We start from the raw sequence: 25285 nt of genomic DNA, 5'->3' as shown, positions 1-25285 counted from the left end.
ATGTATGCATATATATGTATGTATATATATATGTATATGTACATACATATATAACATTTTGCTCATCTGTTTTCTCAGCCAGGGGCCCTCTGGGTTATTTCCACTGTTTGGCTATTGTGAGGAATGTCCTTGTGGACATTTGTGTACAAGTTTTTGTGTAAGAATATGTCTTTACTTCTCTTCTGCAGGTACCAGGAGTGGGAACAAGAGGATCAAAGGCAACCCACTGTATACATTTTTGAGGATTTGCCAAGCAGTTTTCCAGGGGCACTGCCTCATCTTATATGGCCATGAATACAAATTTTTGAACAAGAAAGAACATATTCATGTGGCAAATGGAGGTGCTGATTCTCTTGAGACATCATCAACCATGTTTGCAGTAAGCTGAAAGACAGCTCTGTCCCCTTGAACTTCCTGTGATGCTGTCCCAGATCTGCCCTGTCCAGGGTGCACACCACACTAGTCCAGGGTTGCCAGGTAGGACTAGTGAACACTTGTCACGTGACTTCTGTGACAGAGGAAGTGAATTTCATTTAATTTTAATGAGCCTAGATTTGATTCACCTCATGGAGCCAGTGACTATTGCATGAGAAACATGGAGCTCATTCTCTCCTGCTTACAAAAACTCACAGCCTACAAAGATGTAGTCACACACCACTTAGTAGCACTTGGGTCAGGAAGGGACCACCCATACCATGGTGGTTACAATAGGCACCCTCCAGCCTCGATGTGAAGTCGTCTATACCACCCAGGTCTGTGTGATTGCACCCCAGGGTGCTGCACAACCATGCAGTCGCCGAACAACACATTTCTTTCTCAGGTGTCCCCATCCATCGGTGACATATGACCGCACTAGGAAAGTACCCTGGCTTCTGGTCTGTACGAGGCAGCTCCAAGTGATTTCTTGTCACAAACATCATGAAGTATTCACAGACATTAAAGCCACCAATCAGAGTTTTGCATCAAATAGAAATTGAGGTAAGTCCCAACTTTTCTAGGAATGAATTTGGAAAACTGACACTTCATCAATCTCCTCTCTGCTTTCAGCTTGCTTGCTTTAAACATTGTCTTTTCCCCCCCGTAAGAGCAATACATGTTCACCCCAGAGAAGCCTGAGGAGGACATAAAATACAAGCCCCCTCTACATGTCATTACTGCTAATATCTTGGGGCATGTGTGTGTGTGTGTGTGTGTGTGTGTGTGTGTGTGTGTTTGTACAGAATTTACTTCTACTCAGTTTTGGGGATAGGAACAGAAGCGACTCTGGAACCAATCTTGTTCCTCCTCATGGTTGCTGTGATAAGATTTTATTCACTCTCCAGCTTTGCTGTATGCCAGGCTGTGCAGGTGAGACCCAGCCTTTTGGGGGAGGTGGACGTCAGAAACCCATTCCAGCCTGGTGTGAGCAGTGGGGAGGGGAGAGACAGCGCAGGAGAGGAGTGGCACAGCCTGGGCTCTTGTGGAAGAATGCAGATGGAAGTGACATTTGAGAGGGAAGAATTCATGAAGTAGAGAAGAGGGGCTGGGGCAGAGGGAACAGCATGTGCAAAGGTCAGGACAAGTGTGAGCCAGTGTTTTGGGAGAGAGTACTCCTGTGTGGCTGGAGGGGTAATAGCCCACTGACAAGAGGCTTATCTGCTTTATTGGCATTTAATTCTCCAATAGTCCACCCAGATAAGTAAAATGTCATCTCTACTTTACAGGCAGAAAGTGGAAACAGAGATTAAGGAATCTGTCCAAGTTTGCAGAGCTATGAGGGCAGGGCTAGGGCTCCTGTTTGTTGAGCACAAAGCTCATTCTTGAAGACAAGAAAGGCTGGAGCTCAATTGTGAAAAGAGTTTACACCATGTGCAGGATGCTGAAGTCACCCCATGGGCAATTGAGCAGGATCATGGCACCACTGTGGTTGAAATGCAGACAGCTTTGGGGAGAGACCACACAGTGAAGGGTCAGCAAATTACCTGGGACTGAATAATGTTTAACACACATGCATGCACACACACATACATGCACACACACTCACAGAACAGAGACACATGGAGAGACACACAGACATGGGCACATATATGCACACACACAGTAATACACGTACAGAAAACACATACAGACACACAGAGATACACACAGATAGACATGGGTAGACAGGCACACAGATACACACACACACACACACAGTTCAAAGACAGGAGCCTCTGGGACAACAGCACTTTTGTTTCCCTCTATCTTCCCAAATGAAAACCCACACTAGCAGCGGAATTCTGGGTTTATTCCAGGCCAGGGTAGAGGAAGGGCAGAGGAATGGGAAGCACTTCTATTTCCTCTTCTGTAAAATGGAATTCTTAGAGTTTCCCTTTTTAAATGACTGTTTCATCTTTAAAACTGCCTCCTACGGGCAAGGGAGCTTTGAAGGGTTTCACGCAAGCCACACTCCGGGATTTCTGCAGAGCTGAGATGCTCGAGGTTGGGCTGACCCCCACTTCACAGCCTCTTAGCATTTCCTGCCTGAGACCAGAACCGGCTTTCCAGGCATCACGGAACATCACAGAATCTTCTTCTGTTTCAGGCCAGGCCAATGGCAGCAGATAATCTAATTAGGACCTCACCAGCACATTGCCCAGTGAAAGCTAATTTAATTAGGGTCTTATTAGTCATTATAACTACTTTTTAATGAAGCTTTATTACAATAACCTCACAGATCCCAAGCAATTGTATTAAATGTTAGCAAATGACTTGTTAGTCTTTAATTTCACTTCTTTTTTACATCGTTCTACCTCCTATTCAGATGCCTATAGTTTATTTGTTCTCTTCAAAGCCAGGTGCAACCTTGAAGACTATTTCCCTTTCTCCTCTCATTTTTCATTTCTCTGGGATTCCCTGTCCATTGGGGTTTGACTGGAATGACGTGCAGGATGGGGAAAGACTCCCCATTGGCCTTTCTTATTCCCTAATATTTCCACCACTAACCATTTTCTAGCTGCACAATTTTGAGGACTAAGAGCCCCTTGATGAAATGCAAATAGCAATTTGGAGACAAACACAGCGAGTCATTAATCCTTAGTGAGGATTAACTCATCATATTAGCTAATTGGCCCATAAGTGAGACTACAAAAGAATCAATCCTGAGTTGAGCAGTTTTGATAGTAGGTGTGTAGAGGAAGATGAGAAAAAAACAAGAGTTGATTAGTTTCTACTACATGCCAGCCAGGGGGCTAGATATATTCACATTACCCCACTTAATTCTATTAACCACCTTGACACAAGTATCACTGTAACTAATTTGAACAGGAGAAATAGTAGTACAGAGAGACTGCATCAGTTTCAAAGTCATACAGCTCCCAGAGGGAGAGGGAATTTGAAATACCAGCACATCCAAATGCCAGGAGACCACTGCAGTGGGGGAGCCTTGGCCTCTAGGGGGCAGGATTACCTATGGGCAGGTGAACCCCGGGACAGGTGGCAGGGGGCACTGAACCTGACAGGGTTCACAGCTTGACCCTGTCAGGGCTGATCTGTTTGTGTTCTCTCTTCTGCATCAATGGGCAGTGTGATGTCATCATTAAGAGGATAGGATTTGGCGGCTGGCTGATGGAGATTCAGATCCTGGTTCTAGACCTTTCCTGTAGGTATGATCCTGGGCAAGCTGCTTAAGCTCTCTCAGCTGTGATTTTCTCATTTGGAAAAAGGGGATAAGCGTATAGTGGTGTGTCACATAATGATAGAGTCATGTTCTGAGAAATGTTTCCTTGTGCAATGTCGTAATTACACAGGCCTGGATGGCAGAGCCCATGACACACCTGGGCTGGATGGTACAGCCTACGGGGAGCTAAGTGGTCTGCCATGGACAGAAACATCATTAAGGGATGCATGACTGAATCTCCTTGCTTTCTTGTTGTGAAAGTTAAGGATATGTATCAAGCATGCAGCCCAAGGAAGTGAGTCAGTAGCAGCCCGTCTGCTGCTTGAAGTGATGTTGGGAGCCACATAAGGCCCATATACGACAGAGAATAGAGTCACTGGGAAGTGAGGGCTGGTCTTATTAGGATGGTGGTTCTCATGTGTGAGTGTGCACCAGAGCCACCAGGAGAGAGCTTGGAAGAACACAGATTGCCTGATTGCACCCCACTTATGATATAGTATAGTTCTGGGGTGGGAACAAAAATTTGTCATTGCTGACAAGTTCCTGGGCAATGTGAATGCTCCTGGCTGGGACCTCCTTGGAGACCCGCTGGATGTGGTCACTCATGGTAGCTTCACTCCCACAAATACACTGGTGGCTCCCTGCCCTGGGCAGAAAATTCCCGTGACTATTTTGAAAGAAAAAAGAGAAGCAGAGCTCCGACCTCTCTTGTCCCTCCCCCATTTTCTATCTCACTTCCGTGGTTTCTTGAGCGTTAGGGAGCCAGTTGTTGCAAACAGGGGCCAAAAACATTTGCTTAATTGGGGCACCTCATTTATTTTTGCCTTGCCAGTCCCTGGACCTGGTAGAGATATTTGTGGTTTAAATGAACCAGTTTTGTGGCTGAAATTGCTGATGCAATTTGCTCTTCATAGAGAGCAAGGGAGAGTTGGGAATCTGAGTAACAACTTCCAATTAATCATTTGCATGAAATGTTATATTTTAAATAAATTTATCACCTTGACTTCACCAGTGGGGGTAGATATCCTAAGACATGCAGTAGGAACAGGGCTACCATTCTTTTTTCCAAGAAGGAAAATGACTGGGTACTAGTGAGATAATGTAAGTGAAAGTGGCTTGGATAATATCTTACCAAAATAATAATAGTAATAATGATAATTTATTATTATGCTTATTGAACAAATGCTTACTGAGCCTGCTATTTATTCTAGTTTCTTGACTTTGGTACCATTGATGTCCTGTGCCAGATAATTCTCTATTGTGGGGGGTTGTCCTGTGCAATGTAGGATTGTTTACTGTATGCTGGGCCTCTTCACTAGACACCTCTGCTGTGACAATATAAAATCACTCCTGACATTGTTAAATGTCTCTTGGGGGGTCTAATCAGCCTTATTTGAGAATGCTTGCTTTTCATGAACAATGTTATTATTCCTCACAACAACCCAGTGATACAGGTATTATTTGTCCTTATTTTAGGGAAGACTAGAGAAGAAACAGAGAAGTTGAACATTTTGCCAAAGGCCACCCAGCTACTTAAGTAGTGGGAGCAGAAATCACATTCAGGACTGATGTAACCCAGAACCTCAGTTTTGGCCTCCCTCTTCCTGATTAAGTAAGTGTACACTCTTTTTTTTTTTTTTTTTCTGTGTCCCAGACTTCTTTATTTAAGAACAAAGTGATAGTGATGTGGGGATTAAAATCAAGAACTTCACCTTCCCTCCAACAAGGTCCCCCAAACTCCCTGCCCCACACCCTTTGTGTTCCCAATTCCTTTTTTTAGTGAATGAAAACGTTATCCCCAGAGCCCTGGTATAAACCCCAGGGTTTCTTTTCTCTAGCTCTCCCCTTTCTCTGCCCCTCACATTCTTGGGAAGGGGCAGGCACCTCAATTTGAATGCATGGGAGAGCCCAGTAAGTGTACACTCTTAAGAAGGTGGAGAAAAGCAAGGCTGCTCAACCACCAAATGCTGGTGGTAGCCTGGGAAGAGAGAAGTGAAGGTGTTAGGGGGAAAAGGATGTCCCAAAGCAAATTCCATGTAGGCTTTGTGGACTCCACTCCCACCCCAGGTCAAAGCCAAAGACACTGGGAACTCCAAATCCCATCACCACCAAAGGGAAGGTGGCTGGGACCTGAGGGTGGGGTTAAGCAGCCAGGTGGATACAAAAGGCAGACACGTGGGCTTTGGGGGGCTCTCTCTCGCTCTCCATTTTGGGCTCTCGGCCAGCTTGCAGCGTCCGGTCAGCTCTGAGAGTGACTTTGGGTTTCCAGGTCGTCGGATCGGGTAGGACGCATTAAAGACTTTATTTCCCTATTTTCTCCCTGAGTTGTACCTTTTCCTTATTTTCTTTTTCTCTTGTAAATAAACCTTTTATTAACCCTTTTGTGTGTGTCTGTAGTAGAGTATTCATAAGTCTCTTTAAAGCGCTCGGGTGAGGACCCACAGCCAGGAACCCGTTTAATATCGGGGTTGCTCTATAACAAAGGGAGTAGTGGAGTGGGGCCTTTCAGATGTATTTGTAACGTTTTACTTCTTAGAGAAAAGAAAGTGTGTAGCAGATTCAGCAACATTTGTTGTATCTGGGTGGAGGACTCATGGGTGTCTCAAATTATTTGTTGTACTTTTTGGAATGACTGAGACATCTCATAATTAAATATCAAAACAACTTTAAAAAGAAATATGAGTAGAATTATAAAAGTTTCTGCTATTTCCTGAGTACGTGACCATCACACCAAACACCATTATTTAGTCTTTAACTTTTTTCATCTTTTTTAACAGAGGGATTCCCCAGAATTTTAATGAAAGGGAACTGATCCCAATTCTGTTTCCCCAAAGACACAGCCAATTCATAGAATTTGTCATACAAGTTGATAATATCAACAGGTCCTTATTACATATGTTCTCCAAAGTGGGCACTGTTTACTGGTGTACAGCACCCAGCCAAGTTCTTATCCCTTTTCTTATTTATTTCTAGCTTTAATCCTATGAGGTGGATGCTTTCAGCTGCATTTTATAGATGAATTAACTGAGGCTTAGAGAGATGTATTGTGGAGCCAGGACTCCAGACCTGGAGCTGTCTGATTTCAATATCTGTGTTTTTTCTAGTCCTCTAAGCTGCACTCAAACCGGAGTCATGAGGATTCAAGGATGTCTGGTGGTAGAGGGGGGGAGGGGGTGGCCCTCCTTGATGGGGAGGGAGTGTAGGAAGGCAGTGGCAGGGATAAGTGGCAGGAAAGGCTTTCCTGGTCAGGTTCTAAGACTCTCTGACTGACCCCAGCCCCTTGCTAAGTAAGCATCTCCTTGATTTCTTACTCCTGAGATAGTGGGACAAAGTTCACCCTGTCCCTACTATGTCCAGAACGCTGGTTCCAACACCTCTAGATATAGTACGGTCTCAAAATAACCCTCTCCATTCAGACCAGTCATTCAAGGTCACGATTAAATTACACCCTTGACCAAGCAGGGCCCACAGATTGCCTCTCGAGCAGCCTTCATCCCCTGTGGAATCTGTTCAACAGACCAACTTTGCTTCTTGAGAGGTGCTCAATTCAACTTTTAATTTGGGAGGCTGGCATCTTCCAGAGCCAGTCTGAATTTTGCAAGTAAAATGTGGTGCGTTTGCCATGCTTTTGTCTAAATACAGATTGTTCAGGGCCTCCCTGGTGGCGCAAGGGGTTAAGACGCAACCTATGAAGCTCACTGCAGCCACTGCAGCATGAGTTCAATCCCCTGGCCAGGGAGAAACCCACATGGCACAGCAGACCTCTCCTAACTCACCTACTGCTCCCCTCAGCAGTATATTCAGTCAATCCGCCTGTTCTGTTCCCCACTCTGTCTTTGGTGAATCCTCTCACCCCACCCCCCATACCTTTGGCCATAACCCAGTTCTTGTATGCATAATCTTAAAAAATATATAGATTGTTCAGAGAGCCTTCTAGATCCACAGAGCCCACATCAGTGGGGGTGGGGCACATTCAGATGCCCAGAGGAATCTTTCCTCCCTAGCTCATCCTCTGAGAGTCTCCAAATCATTTCCTGCTGTAGTGTGTGTGTGGGGATGGGGTGGGGTGGGTGGGGGATTTGGTGTGGTGGGGAAGGCAGCATTTTCTTTTATCTTGTTATTATTTTAAATCTGGATGTCAGCCCTGGAGTCTCGAACCACTGATGTGGACTGTGGTGGGTTGGGCAGCCATGTGAAAGATCAAATCCGTTTACACACTGTGGGTGACTGCTTTTTGTTCTCAGATCCTGGGTAAAATACACACATTCCAAGACTGCTGCTTGCTCTGGCTCCCCTGATGATGGGGTGTTGCATTCCAAGAGGGCGGCTTGAACTCTGGGAAGCTGACACCAAATTAGTTCGAAGGATTTGAAGCTTTCAAGCCATCTTATCACCTCTGAGGGGAAGCTGGGTTGTCATGCAGATGCACGGAACTTCTGGCCTCCAGGCAATAAGAAACTATCAGTATAAAAAGTGGATTCTTCAGCTATGTTTAAACACAGTGGAAGTGAAATTGCTACCCTCCTCTCAGAGGACTTTCTCAGGATCTACCTTTCCTGCTAGTTATTCAGTGTGGGCCTTATCCTAAGGAAACCCTCAAGGGCAAAAAGATCTTAAAGGAAAATAATATTTGACACAGCTGAAAATTCAAAACAAATGTACTTCAAGAGGGGATGGATTATCTTATTTTTTTAAAAAAAGATTTTATTTATTTTTTAGTAGAAGGGCTGGGGTGCAAGCGAGAGGTGCGGGGGGGCGGGTGGGGGCAGTGAGAGGATTCCCCAGAGACAGAGTGGAGAGCAGAAGAGGCAGATATATTGAAATACACTGCTGAGGGGAGCAGCGGGTGAGACAGGTGAGGTCTGCTGCACCATGTGAGTTAGCTCCCTGGCAGAGGATGGAACTCAGGCTGTCGTGGTGGGTCTTTGCCTTGGTAGTGCTGAGACTTAATCACTAGGCCACCAGGGTTTCCCCTTCCCCTCCCCCCACCATGGATTGTCTTAAATAGATAAAAAAGATGCTTAACTTAATTCACGAAATTCATCTAGCTAGTTGGCCAAGATCACAAAGTTTGAAAACACACTGCCAGGCACTCTCAAATGCCAATTATGGAAATGAAAATGGGTGAACTGCTATGATTTGCCAATATTTACCAAAATCAAAAAATGTATTTGCTTTCCAGATTTTTCTTGCAGATAATGTGGAAGACAGTGAAGTCTGCATAAGAATATTCACTACAGAATTATTTCTAATAACAGAAACACTGAAACACCCTAAATGCTTCTATAGAAGTCTATCTGAAAGAAGCACAGTGCAGTACTATGTTAATACTGGAAAGAATGAGGTCGCTCAAGGAGATGTTTGACCAAGGGGAAACATTCTGAGAAATGTGTCACTGGGCAGTAGGGTTGTGTGCATGCCATAGAGTGTCATTACACAAACCTCGATGGTGTCACCTACTAGACACCTGCGCTAGATGGTATACTATTGGGGCCACCCTGGCCAGGTGGTCCCTCTCTGACTGAAATATCACTAAGGGAAGCATGACTGTATTTATACTGAAGTAGAAAGATCTCTAGGATTCGTTATTCACTGGAAAAAAGCAAGGCACACACTAGCATGTAGAGGATGTTATTTCCATTTGAAAAAGAACCTATAGACATATTTTTGTACGTGTAGAACATCTCTGAAAGGAGGTGCAAAAAACTGGTAATAGTAGCTGCCTCCACAGATGGGAATTGGATGGTTGGGGGCCCCCAAGTGAGAGGGACATTGTTTTCACCTTACTTTGGAGTCTTGTGAATGTGATTCCTGGGGTGTGTTTACATATGTGGCTTGTTGTAAGTGGACTGATGAAACACATCATGCCACTGTATTGAACAGAATGCATTAAAAAGACGTGAAAAATTAAAAAATGAGACAAGTTAGATTGGTTGAGATGACAAGAAATTCATGCTTGATGCGTATTATAAAAAGCACTTAGTAATTCAACTTGTGTACATACACAGAAACATACAAACATGGTATACAGGCATATGAGCACACAGTCACATACAAAATATTCTGGAAAGTTCTATAGGAAAATATTAAACATGATGATGTAAGGAAACGATTATGGTTGATTTTTCTTTTCTTCTTTGTATCTCACTGTTTAAATAATCTTTTGCAGGCTTCCTTTGTGGCCTAGGGATTAAGTCTCAGCACTATCACTGTGACAGCCTGAGTTCAATTCCCAGCCAGGGAGCTAACCCTGTCTTGCCAGATGCTCCCCTCAGCCCTCTGCTCCCCACAGCAGTGTATTTCAGTGCATCCACCTGTTCTGCTCCCCATCCTGTCTCTACTGAATCCTCTCACCCCCTGCACCTCTGGCCTACACCCCAGTTCTTCTACACACAAAAAAAGTGAAAAAAATTATCTTTTGCTACCAAGAGAGAAAAAATTGTTGTCATTTTGACAAAAAAATGTAAAAACAAACAAAAAAAATAAAAAGTCTGATAACATGTTTTGAACTGGGTTGCACCCAGCTTGAAAAAGGGGCCTGAGTAATTTCTAGAGCTGGTGATCACATAGCAGGATCTCTGTTTACATCTACTTAATGTACTTGACATAATGTAAATATGTCTTATATAAGATCATATACACAAACACGATATACAATTAATATTTATATTATACATATACATATTTATTTTCTTTTTAAAAAATGATTTATTTACTTATGTATACAAGAGCTGGGGTACAGGCCAGAGATGCAAGGGGTAAGAGGATTCACCAGAGACAAAGTGGGGAGCAGAACAGGCAGATGTACTGAAATACACTGCTGAGGGGAGCAGCAGGCGACACAGGTAAGGTCTGCTGCTGCGCCATGTGGGTCAACTCCCTGGCTGGCTGGGGAACCAGTTTTATAGTGCTGCGTCTTAACCCCTTGTGCCACCAGGAGGCCCCTATTTAATTTATTTTCACATCCTTTTAGTGTATATTAAGTATGTCATACACTTATACACTTATATTATTTCAAAATCAGCTAAAAATGACTTAAGGACAATAATCTTTTCTTGCTTGACCATTTTTTCCCTTCTGAAATCATCTAAAAATATGTGTCCCTATTAAAATTCTATTGAAACTCAATGTTATTCTGTCACATTTTCTTAATAACAAATAGAACATTTGCTCATTGAAACATGTGCAATAATAGAGGTATATGAAAAAAGTTAATAATCTACTCTTCTTCACTCTTGTTTTTACCCCCTAAGGTGACTAAGTTAATAGCTTTTAGAAACAGGATTACATATTATTCTATGACTTCCTTTTTTAACTTAAATACTACCAGCAAACCTCCTAAGGACAGGTGAGTAGATACAGGTCTAACACATTTGTTTTAACACTTTACATTTTCTTAAATTTTAATCCCTTATTTAGTAAAAGTAAACATAATCAGGTTAAACCTAAAATACCAAATACTCTGTGCCCCAATGATTCCAATTTTATCATGAATATGTGGGCACAGATGTACACACAAGAGAATTTACTGCAGATAGTTTATAGTAGTAAAAGACCAAAAATAATCTAAATGTCAATCAACTGAGAAATTGGTAAGTAAAACAGGTTACTCCATCAAATAGATTACGATGGAGTCAAGGAAAGGAAGGTAGTAACTCTGTAGATTTTGACAGTAGAACTATATCCAAGTGACACAGACCGATGCCCAAGGCTGCTGAGTGTGAAATGTAACAGTCACTGCAGTGTTTATGAAATGATAACATCTGTAAAAATAAACAGGGTAGGAACAACACAGCACACACACACACACACACACACACGTGCATATGTCTATGCTTTCAAGTGGATAGCATCTGGATGTGAGATGGAAGTGGACATGGGTCTGGTGAGGGTAGAGGAAATTTTTTATGGCTTTTCCTCTTCTTTTTGATTTAAATAAAAATTTACAGTTTTAAAAGAAATCAGTTGATTAAAATTGCTCTAAATCACCTTGTAAAATAGTTATGAGGCTCAATGTTATTTCCTGAGTTCCCTGTGTTAAAAAAACTGAGCTGTCAGAAGCAAGTGTTGAGAACCTCGCGTCCTGCAGTACATCTTTAGGGTGTTGTGAAGCTGGATTCTTTTTCTGGGGTTATGGGGTCCATGAACTTGGATGAGAGAAAGTAATGTTTAAAAATACTAGCTCTTGGGCCTCCCTGGTGGCACAAGGGATTAAACACCACACTATGAAGCAATCCACAGCCTCTGTAGCACGAGTTCGATCCCCAGCCGGTCAGGGAGCTACCCATATGGCGCAGCAGATCTCTCCTGACTCCCCCGCTGCTCCCCTCAGCAGTGTATTTCAGTCAGTCTGCCTGTTCTGTTCCCCGCACTGTCTCTGGTGGATCCTCTCACCACCCCCCATCTCTGGCCTGTACCCCAGCACCTGTATGCATAAATAAATAAATCTTTAAAAAAAATAAAAAGACTAGCCCTTAGCTGAAAGTTAGCATTTCCTTGAACGGGAAGGTAGGCAGCAAGCCAGTCATATTAGCAGGATTTGTCAACGAGGGAAATTAGATTTATGGTATCATATTACATTTGTTGCAGATATCTTGAAATATTTCTACTTGTCATTATTTCAAAACCATAGTAGTTATTTATTTGACTTGCTGCTAGACCTTGTTTATTTAATATGTTAATAAAGAACATTTTTTAAGTCTGTGATAAATTTGTTTTTTCAACACAAGAATAACCATTTCAGAATAATTGGTTTTCTTTGAAATCCTCTGTCTCTTGTGTGTCTATTGTGAGAAGAGGAGTCACGAAGGGGTACACAGAACAGGAGAGCCTGAGAACCCAGTGTTAAGGTAAATTCTGAAGGGTAAGGGAGAAAAAAGTCACAAATGGATGCTGTGAGGGTGTACCAGGAAGCAGGAAAGGGGCCCTTTCTCTTGATGCCACGGGGCGATTTATGGCCTGAATATATGAATCGAAGATGTCATTTTTTTTGGTTGTTGTTCCAGTTGGTGGAACCTCCTCCCCCACCAGCTGCCTCCCTGGATCCCTGCCCGGCCCTATGCTGGTGTGTGAGCCCTGAGGCCTAGGCCTGCAAATGACAGCGAGCCCTGGTTGCCCTTGGTCCGGTTTTAACCTCCTTCTGGGGCACTGCCAGGGTGCTGAGCTCAGCCTCTAAGCGACGCATGCTAGCCTGGCAGGAAACTCTATTTTAAAGAATTTCACAAAGTGTGCAAAGCCAAACCCCAAATGCATCCCAGCGGGAGAAAGAAAAAGCTTGGGGGGAATAAGACGCTGCGGGCAGATACCCCTGGAAAAAGCTAAAAGGGGTTCAGTGAGGAATGGTCTGCTTGCGAGTGCTAGAACATTCTGTTTCTGAACATTTTGGCCTGAACTGTTCATTGGTGCAACTTTTATAGCACTCTCTGGGGGTTCACATCAGAAGGGTACCTGGGTGTTCAAAGGAACTCAGATGTACTGCTGAAGGGTGTGGGCAAGAGAGTGCTGTCAGCAGTTTTAGGAACACAAGGCTACCAGTGAGGACTGTATCTGGGCTGGCTCAGGCTATGTCATGCCAGGAGAGGTGAGGGCTGGGTAAAGGCCTCCTCCTCTACAGTTATTCTGATCTCACAAGTCCTTAAGACTTTTTTCTGCACTTCAGGATCCTATTTCAGTCCACCCTGCTTTTGGTGTCCTCTCCATTCTGGAGACACTTACCACTGAGGGTGTCACCATTTGTCCTACGCTGAAGTCGATCTGTTCTGTCACTCCCTTATTTCCTAAGCATGTACTATCAACAAGCCATAGGGCCAGACCCCAGCTCAGTCACTTGCTGTGTCACCAGGGTACATCAACTCAACGAAGAATTAAGCAATCAAAGTCAACATTTACAGTAACTCCTGCTTCTCACCGAAACACACAGGTGGAGATGCATCTTTCCTCCCTAGGCTGACGCCTACTTCAATCTCTCCTTCTTAACTTCCTCTGGACTGCTGAGGTGGTGGGGGTCTGATTCTCTACCCCCCACCCTGCCTCTGGCTCCTTGGCAACAGGACGCAAGTTGGGTGCTTCCCTAGGGGCACTCCTATTTGGGGGGTTAAAATGAGGAGGCACACTGCCATTCAGAAGGACACTCTTGAGAATAAGATGCAACACAGTATGACGTTCCAGTCAGTGAAAACCTCACAGACGGCAGTGGTCCCCACAGGCAGTACCACACAATGTCCCCAAACATTGTGTACATCATGCACATCAGCACTGTGTCACCCAACAAGCTGACCAGCCTGCCTCTAAAGCATTAACAAGGCACCTCCACATTTTTTGTAAATAATTTGATATTTAATAAATCAAAGTCGATTCCATGAGATGAATCAGAAAGGGAGTGATCTTCCACATATTTTAGGGTCCTGCATGTGAATTTTAATTTAGAATTACACTTTGAGGTGGAGGAGGGTTCTCTCTTAATACCTTGGCCCTTTCAAAAGGTCTAAATCAGGTGCTGTCTGTGGGGACCAGCCCCGACCATATCCTTCTCAGAGGTGAGAGGAAGGTCAGGAGGGCTGGTAAGGTGAGGGAAAATGAGGGCTGACTGACAACAGACAGGCTTCCCCCAGGGGCGGGTGGAATGGCAACTTTTAAATAAAGAATGGGGCTTTCCTGGTGGTGCAAGGGGTTGAGCACAGCACTGTGAAGCTGTCCACAGCCTCTGCAGCATGAATTTGATCCCCAGCTGTCCGGAGAGCAACCCACATGGCGCAGCAGACCTCTCCTATCTCGCCTGCTGCTCCCCTCAGCAGTGTATTTTAGTAGATCTGCCTGTTCTGCTCCCCACTCTGTCTCTGGTGAATCTTTTCACCCTCGTGCACATTTGGCCTGTACCCCAGTTCTTGTGTGCATAAATAAATAAATCTTAAAAAAAAAAAAGAATGAAGAAGTCTCCTCCCTGGTGTTTCCAGGCCCTCACCTATTGACCTGGGCCCCAAGACCAGGCCCAGGCTGGAATTATGGTTTTACAAGAGAAGTCGGGACAATCTCCTCTCACGGTGCTTGTGGTTGTCCCGGTCTCATTCCCTCATGTATAAAGCAGGCAGAGGCTGCTCCCTCTGTGAGGGCTATTGGGAGGCAGCCATGGTAGTGGAGTCTGGCTCACACTGCCCACATTACAGTTGCAATTGCCATTCCTACTGGGGTGACTAGGAACACTCTGGACATGGAGGACTTCAGGGGAGTCGAGCACAGCCGGCAGTGTGCAGATCAGTCCTGAAGCCTGTGGACAAATGTGACCAGCATCACAAACGAGGTACAAAGTGAGCCATCGCTGCCAGGAAGCGGGTGGGAATTAGGAACGATGTCACAAGAGAGAAGTTAGCAAAACTGGGTTCACCGGCATGCAGCAATTTATTTAGAGGGAACAGGAAGAGCATCCTGCCAGAGGGAACAGTAGGAGCAAAGGCACCAGGGAGGGAAAATTCAAGGTGTATTGGGGGAATGGGCACTAATGCCATCTGAGTTAGAGTTGGCTCCTGATTTTCTCCTGAACTCATTTGCTTAATTTTGTGGGGGCAGAGAGGACCTACTTGCTTACAAGAAGGTCCAGGTTTGGAGAGGACAGAGTGACATGGGTGATCACAAGCATGTTAGCGAGCTGTATTAGATGGTTTGGCTGTGGGTGGAGGAAGCTTACTCAGCCTCTGGGCTCCTCACTTCACAGACCCTCAAGACTCTGGGTCATGTTTCCTCATGATCAGATAACTCTGGACAATGTTCACAAGTGAGATCTGTGAACAGCAATTGGTCAGGATGACAGTCTATTTTGCTTCCAACTTCTCTCTGTCTTATCTCCGCTGATGTGGGTGGTGGGATTGGGGCTAAGAATTGAGTTAAGATGCATTTTATTTGGGATCTGCTGAATATACTGATGAGGTCTGTAGTCTTTCTATTCTGGTTAGCTTGATTATCACTAGTTAGAATTAATGTAGGGTGGAAAACAGCTTCTAGGACATACTCTCTGACGCCAATTCATCCAGCTCTGGGACATCAAGAGGTGGGATGAGGCTGATCGGTGACGAGACAGGACGGTATGGTATGGACCACTCACACAAATGTAAGCAGATGGGGAATGGACTGTAAAAAAAGTCTCTCGAACTCTGAAAAGAAAACTAAAGTATCCGTAATGAAAGAGAAATTCTGACTTAGCTTGCCACAGGAAAGGCAATTATTTTTCTATTCTTTCTGTTTTACCTCTCTGCTGTTGAATGATCATGATCTATTACCCTTCCTTCCCTCCTTTTCAGAATGGACTCTGGTCTCCCCAGTTCCTTCCTGGGCTTCCTTAAATTGGGGTCAGAGTACCACACCCTTGAGGCCCAGTGATGAACACTTCAGCATTATCTGACTGTCCAGATATGAATTCTTGTCTGTCACTAATCTGCTGAGCCACCCAAGGCAAATCACTCAACCTTTCTGAACTTCAGTTTCCTCATCTGTTAAGTGGGGATGACATAACCCTTTACAGAGGAGTGGCTGAGAGAAGGCATAGAGCCCACGCTGGCTGGCATAGCACCCTGAAACTGGCACCTGCTCATAAACGGTAGCTATTAGTATTATGATTATCAGACTTGGTCAGGAGCGCCAGGCCTGCAGAAACATCCTGCAGATGTGGGAGGAAGCAATTTCCCAGGGCAGCCAGTGCCATCAGTTATTTTTATGAGCCACATACACACTCATGTAAAGGCATCTCTGCGTTACAGATCTAACAGGCCTGTCTGGAGGCTGTGCAGCAAACATGCACCCAAGGAAGTTCGGGGCCTGTTTCATCCAGCAGGACATGTTATCTCCATCCCTTATACCTGACAAGCATGACCCTCCCTCTTTCCCCTTCTGTCTTCATCCCCCTTCCCTCTTTGCTTTCTGCCACAGATATTTACTGGGTGTGACCACCACAGTGTCTGCCATTATTCCAAGACTTTAGGGGACTCACAATAAAATTAAAAAAACATATCTGGGGGAAGGACAAACATAGGGTTGCTAAGTACTTATTTTACCAAGTAGGATATCTCTCTCTCACACACACACACACACACACACGCGCGCGCGCACACGCACATACACACACACAAACATGCTATCACCATCGCTTATTATCATTGTTCCATAAAAGAAACACTCTCTCAGTGCCCCAAAATAGAAAGAACATGGTTTTTAGAATAAAATGACATCCATTTATATTGAATACATTTGGAAAAACACATAATTTTCCTAATTTTTTTTCTTTTTTTGTCAAAAGCCAGTACAAATTTTTATCCCCCACAGGCACCAGAACCAGGGAAATGCTCGGAAGCACTGTAGTAACAAGAGGAGTCATATATTGAATGCTCATTGAGTGCAAATTGAGTCTGGTAGATGCTACCATTTACTAGCTGGGTGACTTTGTGTAAGTTACCTACCCTCTCTGAACTCTACAAACACTTGCTCTGCAGAGAGACTGCGAGAATTAGGAACAATATAATGCTCAATGTTGAGTGGTCTTGTTATGTGAGGAAATTGCCCTCCCAGACCTCATTCTCCCCCTTTCTCCAGGGAAGCACTAGTCAAAAGAATTCAACTCCACGTGGATTAGCCAAGAGCCTGGGCAGGATTGGGAATACCTCTTTCCTTGGCTCTCCAGGGGTGTTTGCTGCAGGGGCTCCTGGGCATGGCAGTGGTGGTACTGTGTTCACTGCCTAGGAATCTCTTAGAGAACTTGTTAAAAATTGAGATTCTCAGATTCTGATTAGTTGGGGGTGGGGTAACAATCTTTCCCTACCCCTTCCAGATGTTTCTGATGAGCAGCTAGGTTTGCTATTGGTGGTGGCTCCTGGCTTTGGAACATTTTATATATTCAACTCATAAGAGTGTCTGGCAGATCATTTCTACATGGTTTCTTAGGAGCCTGATGAAGGGGTTTGAGGAGTACTTTGGACCATGACAGGTCATATGTTTTGACCCTCACCCCCACTGTCCCCATCTCAGCAAATGGTACCTGCATTACCCAGAACCCTCAGCATTTTTCTAGATACATCTCTACTTCTGACGAACTCTCTTACATCATAACCAACCCATGCCCGTGTCCTTGAGTCTGTCCACATCCCACCACCTTCATGGCCTGATCTAAGTCACCAGTGGTTCCCACAGGGATTGCAGCCTGCCCTGCCCCTGTCTATGCTCCATGTGGTGGCCTGAGTCAAATTTTAAACATAATTCAGATAGTATCTCTCTTCTGCTTCAGTGGGGGCCAATGCTACGTAAGATAAAATCTCAAGTCCTGCATGTGGCTTAAAAGTCCCTACATGGCTTGGCATCTGCCCACACCACCAGCCTCGAATGGCACCTGTCTCCCCTCAATTCTCCAGCCTTCATTTGCACCCCACCAGCTGTTGCCTCGGGACTGTCAAGGGTGTCCTCTCTTCTTTCCAAACCTCTTCTTCCACCTGCCCCCTTTACTGAAATAGCTTCAAACAAGGGGAACCTGGTTTGCAGGGACCCCCAGCTATATTGATTCCTGTTATATTCTTCTAATAGCATCTCATCCTATTTTTTCCAAGTCACTTATCACAATTTGCATTCATATTTATTTATATATGCACCTGCTTTTCAAATGATTGTGTTTCCCACTAGAAATAAGTTCTCTGAGAACACATAACATCACCGTTTTTTTGGCCAATGTATCTTTAGCACAATGCCTTGACATAGTAACATCTAATAAATGAAATATCAACTAGTGAATGAATGCATGCTTAATTAAATGATTAAAGATGTGGAGCCAGGGCCCTCCATGAAGGGCCAGACCCCACTTTTTCCTTTGATGGACAACCTGATGCCCCACCTTGAGAAACTCCCAGCCTCCAGTGCGCAGGGCATGGAGAAAATCTAGCTCCAAGCTAGAGAGAGTATATTACCTTCCTCTGACATTTTCTGAGTGAGTCATTTTTCAGGGTTTACATGGGGGTGTGGGTAGAAAAAAGGCAGGGTTTTATGGCAGAAGAACAATAATCTGGGGTTCCTGGAGAACACTGGCTATGAAAGCAAGTTGGGACAAGAGAGCGGAAGGCCAGACATCCTGTGTGTGCCATGGAGCAGGCATGTGCTTGTTCTGACAGAGGTGGTTTCAACTCTTGGCTCTATCACTGCTGTGTGACCTACAACAAGAAGTCTAACCTCTCTGAGCTTCAGTACAGTCTGCAGAGATGGACCATGGTTCTTTCCTGTCAGGGTAGCTGTGAGGAATAGGAGGCAATGTCTGCAGGGGGCCTATTGAATGTGGGCTCTTAGTTTGTACTGTATAATAACACGATCTCACGACGATGAGGCTGTCAGCCTTCTGTGGCAGGGGCTGTGTTTATTTCTAGCTCAATAGTCCAGTGAGTAGTACAGTGCCCAGCACATAGTAGGTGCTTTAGGAAGCCTTTATTAATGATTCCATACATGGTTGGATATATGTTCCTTCAGTAGGACTCCCCACTTCCAGGAAGGATGCCCTGATTCTCTGTGTAAAATTTTCCCCTTCTGTCAATTGCTTTCCCTGTGAGCACCTCAACCCTCTGTCTGGGATCCTCATAGCTGGAGGGTGAGTAAGTGTGCGTGTTTGTGGGGGCCGTTCTGTCCTGTGTCCTCTATGAGACCCCTGCTTTCCCTCTGCTCTGGTGGGCAGTGGGGATGCATCAGCCCCAATTTGAATGAGGGGATGGGAGGAGCAAATGGGAAGAGAGAGGGGCTCCTCTTTGGTGCCTGTACTAAGGAGAGCCCGATTATTCTTGAAAATCGACCTTCACTTACTTGGAGGGGAAAGCAGTTAGTTCAATAATGGCTTCCTGGTCCTTTCAGCATTTAAAAAGACAGAAGAAAGATTTGGAGCAAGGCAAGGTTCCAGTGTTTTCTAAATAACTCCCTGAGCCCAGCCACCAGTTAGCTGCCCAGCACTTACTTCCTGTCCTCGCATTGTCCCCCCTAGGCAATGCATATCCCTCAACAGCCCAGACACTTCTGGAGACCCTGAGCAGGCCTTCCCCAGGCGGGCAGGAGCTGGCCTTCATTATAACCCTTGGCAGCTGGAGCCTGCTTGGCCATCTTGCACGTGGCCCATTGAGTAGACCCGCAGCAATACCATATCCCACTTACTTCCTGTCCCTCCATAGCTGGATTCCAGGGGTCCAATAAAGAGGTCTTTGTTTAGTGGAGTCCATCTAGCTCCATCTGCTCCCTGGCCCAACTTGGTCTGAGGCCACAGGGCAAGGGTAGGGAGGAGGAAGGAGGGGTCACAGGTGGGAAGGACGCAGCAGGCAGCTCTGCAGGCAGCCCAACCCTGCTCCCAAAAATAAAAATAAGGGAGGGAGGAAAACAGATAGGCCCCTGATATGGATCCCGTAGGGGGCAAGGCTATTTTCCTTCCTTCCCAGGAGGACTCCAACCCTTCTCTTCCACGGAGAAGACAAACACAGCTCTGGAAGTGTCCTGCCATCCAGGCACCTGACGCCTATTGCCAGTTGGAAAACACTTCTACCTGCAGATCTGCTTTTGCTCCTATGAGTGAAAAAGCTTTCATAGAAAATGTACCAGTTGGAATCTTCTTCAGATGCCAAAGGAGTCCTACACCCAGTCACTTTTATTGGGTGTTATTTGAACTCAGAGGAAGTAGAAACTCACAACTGTTTTGCTTGGATGCTCTTCCTAAATTTTTAGGGACATGTTAATGAAGTACCCTCACAGTTTGAGGCCTTTGAGTCCATCCTAAACCCCCAGGCCCAGAGGCTGTGTTCCTTAGCTACCAAGCCCAGGTTCCCAGTGGAGAGGGAGTGGTGGAGTCAGCCCGGAAAAGCACCCTGGGAGATCAGCATAGATGGTCAGAAAGTTTTCACAAGCATGGAGAACAGCGGGGTGACAGGAGTGTCACTTTCTATGGGGTGGAAGTTAGGGACCTGAGATGTTAGAGGGGCAAGGTCATTTTGCTGTGTGGCTGGGGAATGGCTAAAAGGTTTGGTGCATTTAAAACCTTGGCATCCAGGAGGCTGGAGCTTATAGGTCACTCAGAGATCCTCTGGCCAGTGCTCCCAAAGTCTAGTCTGTGGAAAACCCCTTTGGAAATGCCTGGTGGGCTGGTTAAGTATGTGGATGCCAGAGACTCAGCAGATTCCCTGTCAGGCCTAAGAAGTTGCATGTTTCTGATTGGTCCTGTTCTTTGTTATAGGTTGAGAGCCCTTGATCTAGTCCAACCCTGTTCTCTGGAAGTGAGATCTGAAGCCCACACAGGGAAAGCAACAAGTCAAGGGCAACAGCAATTGAAGGTGAAGCTCAAATAAGATCCCTGTGGCCCCTCACCTTAATCCTAACCCTAACATACCCCAGAGCCCTGCTCTCTCCATCGCCACATGGCATGGCCCCCTCACCTATCTGGAACTGTTTCTTGCACCCCCTGGGGTGAAAGCCTGCACCTTCCCACCTTTCTTTGAACCCTCTGGCACCCTACTGGGCACCTCTCCCTGAGGATGCAGGCTCTGGTCATAGCCTCCATGGGCTCAGGGACAGATGCAGACGCAAGGAGAAAGATCTAGTTCTCCTGAGAGCTTGGGTAACAGGTGTGGGGCTGGCAGAGAAGGAGAAAATGCCCAGTTATAGCGAGGGTTATTGGGGTTTGGTTTATAGTAGTAAGAACTGACTTTCATGCCACTGTGCACCAGGTACTGTATCAAGTCGCTTTCATGCATTAGAGCAAATCCCACAGGCCACATAGTACTTAGCTCTATTTTGCAAATGAAGACACTGAGGCTCCCAGAGGAATGGTCACTTGCCCAAGATCACTTGGCTAAGTGGTCAAATCCCTTCCATGGATGACCATGATTTTTGCATGAGGGTGACCTGCCACCCTCTTTAGTACAACAAGCTTGACAAGGGACCCTGAGACTTTGAGAAAGAAGAGAAGGCTTCTCTGCAGTGGCATTGGTCCCTTCTAGAGGCAGAACTTCAAACCCTTCCCACTGAATATGCTGCCAAAATTTCTAAAAGAGATTAGCTCGAAAGCCTGACTTAGAGAAGACCACGGCGAGTAGGCTTTATCTCTTTAGAAGGAAAAGTCCTGGCATCAGGACTTGCTTTCTTTCCACTTGCTCCTTTCTCTTGGCAGCAACGTGTTCTCTGAATGCTTGCTATTTGAGGGTCTGGGCTCTGGTCGGCTCTAACGGAGCCGCTGGTATGGCTGCAGGAGGATGTGTTCCCCGGCATGTACATCTGGTACCCTCTGACATCATGGCACACGGCGGCATCAGGAGGGCCTCCCTCCATTCATCTTCTGTAGTGTCCCCAGGGGGAGGAAAAGAAATCCAATCAGGACAGTGACTTTCAGAGGGTCCTGGGGCTCCCAAGCCATGTGGACAACGTGTCACTGTCCCCTCTCCTAGGGCAACCTCTTAACCAGACCTCGGCTCCGTCTTTAGAAGAAATCGGCTAGCCTTTTGAACAACTCAGCTGGCCCCCCAGACAAAAGAAGAGTAACACATTTTTATAGGCGAGGAAGGGCTCAATTCCATCTTAGCAGGACCCGTGTCTGGCAGCTGAAGTGAGGGACAATTATAATTTAAACCTGGGCATCCAAGAAATCACAAGTCAGGAACATTTAGGGGTGAAAGCTGAGGTGTGACCCTCTGGTCATCTTCCTTTGCTTTCCAATTCCAAGCTTCAGCTAAGTTAAAGACTGGTCAGGCTAGGCGGCTGGAAAATGCTCCTGTTAGCTGATCCTGAGGGAGTGTGTTGAGATGGTGACTGGGGATGAGAGAGGTGTGTGTGGAGGGTGGAGGAGCAGGAGGAGGAAGGAGAGGGGAGCGGGAGGAGGCCGCCTCTGCAAAGCCCTTGAGAAGCGCGGCTCTCTGCAAGCGCCCTGGAAATGCTGAATGAAAGCTGCCTGCCTGCTGCCCAAATGCCGCGTCTGCGGTAACTACAAACTATTTTGTATGCTGCATTAGTGACGCTGCCTCAGCCAGCACATCGTTACTACTGAAATTACGCCGTGTGATGTTCAAGTCCAGTGTCCTTTTTAATTATTAAACCCAGGCTGTTGAGTGAGTCATTCCACATCCCAGATTTTCCTCCAGTGGTTCTATTTCCAGGGACTAGTATCTTAGCATGTTCCACTAACACCTGAGTTGGTGCTTAGCCAGCTGCTCAATCTGCAAAGCCTTTGCAGAGCAAACAATATTCTCCAATCTCCAAACACACACGACTGATTAAAAAAAAAAAAAAAAACAAACCAAAACCAAAAAACCAAAACCCAAACAAAACAACTTTACAGCAAGCTCATCAGGAAACCCGAGATCCAAAAATGCCCGGTTGTCTCCCCCCGCCACGGTTCCCCGACTTACCCAGTGGCAGCGCGATGAAGAAGGGTAGCCAGCATAAGATGAACATACCAACCACAATGCCCAATGTCTTGGCTGCTTTCTTCTCCCTGGAGAACTTAAAAAGTTTGACAGCTATGGAACTCCTGGGGTTGTGGCCCTTGGCCTTGGTACTGCTGAGCGTGTCCTCATGAAAGTTCTTGGAGTGGATCCTCAGGGTCAGCTCCTTGGAGTTGGACATCTCCTTCATGACTCCGGCCTCCAGGTTCTTGGTGGTCCTCTTGGCCACGACGTAGACGCGGCAGTACATGACCAGAATGACGGCCAGCGGGATGTAGAAGGAGCCCAGGGAAGAGAAGAGGGCGTAGAAGGGTTCTTCGGTGACCCCGCATTCCTTGTCATCATTGGGTGCTGGCTCCTTCCACCCCAGAAGGGGCCCGATGGAGATGACCGTGGACAAGACCCAGACACTGAGGAGCGCTAAGATGGCCTTCCTGCGGGTTACCAGCGTGGGATACTGCAGGGAGTAGCGCACCCCAATGTAGCGATCGATGGAGATGGCGCACAGGCTCAGGATGGAGGCTGTGCAGCAGAGGACGTCCACGGCAGCCCAGATGTCACAGAAGATCCGCCCCAGCACCCAGTAGCCCAGCACCTCCAGGGTAGCGGAGAAAGGCAGCACAGTGAAGCTCAGCAGCAGGTCGGCGATGGCCAGGTTGACGATGAAGTAGTTGGTGGGCGTCCGCAGGTGCCGGTTGCAGGCCACAGACAGGATGACTAGGATGTTGCCCACGATGGCAAAGAGGATGAAGGCGCCCAGCACCAGGCCCACGGAGATGGCCCTGGTGATGTCCAGTTGGGGCAGCGACGAGTTGCTCGAGGTCTGGTTGGGGCCAGTGAAGTTGGCATCTTTCAATTCTCCCCAGTGGGCAGGTGCTGATGTGTTGTGGCCGGGGTCCAGGTCGGGATTCATCTTAGAGTCCGCCCTCCATAGCCAGGGGGGTGATTGGGCTGGAAGGGCTGCGGCCAAGGCTCCTCAGCTGCCCCGAAACTTTGCTGCCCCCGTGGTCGGCTTTCCCGAAGCGCCTTCCGGGCCAGAAGTCATCTCCGCGGGCCGCCCAGCCCGGCAGCACGTCTCCTGTCTCCACCGAGCCGCTTGCCGGCTCGCCTGTCAGAGGGAGGAGGAGGAGAGAGGGGACGAGGCGGCAGCTCCAAGTTTAATGGTCCACGTCAGGCGCGCTGGCCGGGCTGGCGAGGGCGCCGGGCGCCGGGGCGCAGGGGCGCAGGGCAGGGGCGCCCAGCTCGCCCGGCCCCGCAGCGGGTCTGCGGCCAAAGGCGCCTCCGCCCAGCAGCGCCGAGGAGGGTCTGCTTTCAATGAGCCGCCTCTGGGCTGACTGCTCGGCGGTGACATCAGGCGGGGGAGCCCGGCGCCCTGACTCCGCGCGGCACTAGGGGGCAATGCGGGTCCAGCCAAGGCACCCGCAGCCCCGACGCCGCCACCCTGGCCCGCCGCGCATCCCCCCACCGCGCGACCCCGTGGGCAAGCCTGGAAGCTCGGGTGGGAGGGAGCAGAGCGAACTGGGCATGGAGATCACCCGGCCCCCCAGCCCAGGTGTCCCGCTGGGAGGAATTTCCCTCCTATTTGCTCTCCAGTTTCAAAAGTGGGGTCTGGAGGTACTTACCTCTGATGCGCAGGGACTGCTGGAGTGAGCCCCCAGATTTAGGGGGAGAGGCAACTTGCCTGGCACCTACAAGAGGAAGAAGTCCAAGTTGAGGCAGGTGAGATCTGAGAGCAACACACATCCTTTACCTCCCTGTGAACCTCTGGTTTCATAAGAAAACTCGGAGGCGTCATTTACTCATTCACTCAGTCATTTACAGATTCAGACACTCACTCATTCATTCACTCACTCACTTGTTCACTGAGTACCCCTGCCTCCCCCAGCCTCGGTTCTAAGTGCTGAGGGCATCGAGATTAAGGGAAATATGGACAAGAACCGCTGCCCTTCAGAGCCTAACTTCTATGGAGGAGACAGACAATAAACAGAGAAGTAAGCAAATTATGAGGTGTGTCCTGTGGAAACTGGTGCTACGGAGAAAATAAAGCAAAGAGGAGAAGTAGAATGAATGGGGGGGTGTGTATGTGTGCGCATGGGGGTGGGGTGGGTGGTTTGGACGTTTTAAATGGGTGCTTGGGGAGTGGGTAAGGTGAGTCAAGTCATGAAAGAGATGAGGGACAGGTCTGGGGCCATCTGGGGCTGGGGAACGAGACCTTTAAGCAGCTGGGGAA

The 25285-nt window shown here is 46.8% G+C and overlaps 1 protein-coding gene across 1 annotated transcript in view; it reads right to left on the bottom strand.

The window, feature by feature from the left end:
• ADRA1B (adrenoceptor alpha 1B) overlaps nucleotides 1-24100 on the bottom strand; it is a gene marked incomplete at its 3' end in the record, with an annotated part of 51698 nt that extends 27598 nt beyond the window's left edge. The window contains exon 1 of the mRNA XM_084241932.1: nucleotides 23020-24100. Within this exon, the coding sequence (XP_084098058.1) occupies nucleotides 23020-23968 (949 nt within the window). The 5' untranslated portion in view covers nucleotides 23969-24100. The remainder of the gene's footprint in view (nucleotides 1-23019) is intronic.
• Between the last annotated feature and the right edge of the window lie 1185 nt (nucleotides 24101-25285).

This window comes from Talpa europaea (assembly GCF_964194135.1).
Source record: "Talpa europaea genome assembly, chromosome: 9".
Classification (NCBI taxonomy): domain Eukaryota; kingdom Metazoa; phylum Chordata; class Mammalia; order Eulipotyphla; family Talpidae; genus Talpa; species Talpa europaea.
This window is presented reverse-complemented; position numbering and strand designations above follow the sequence as displayed.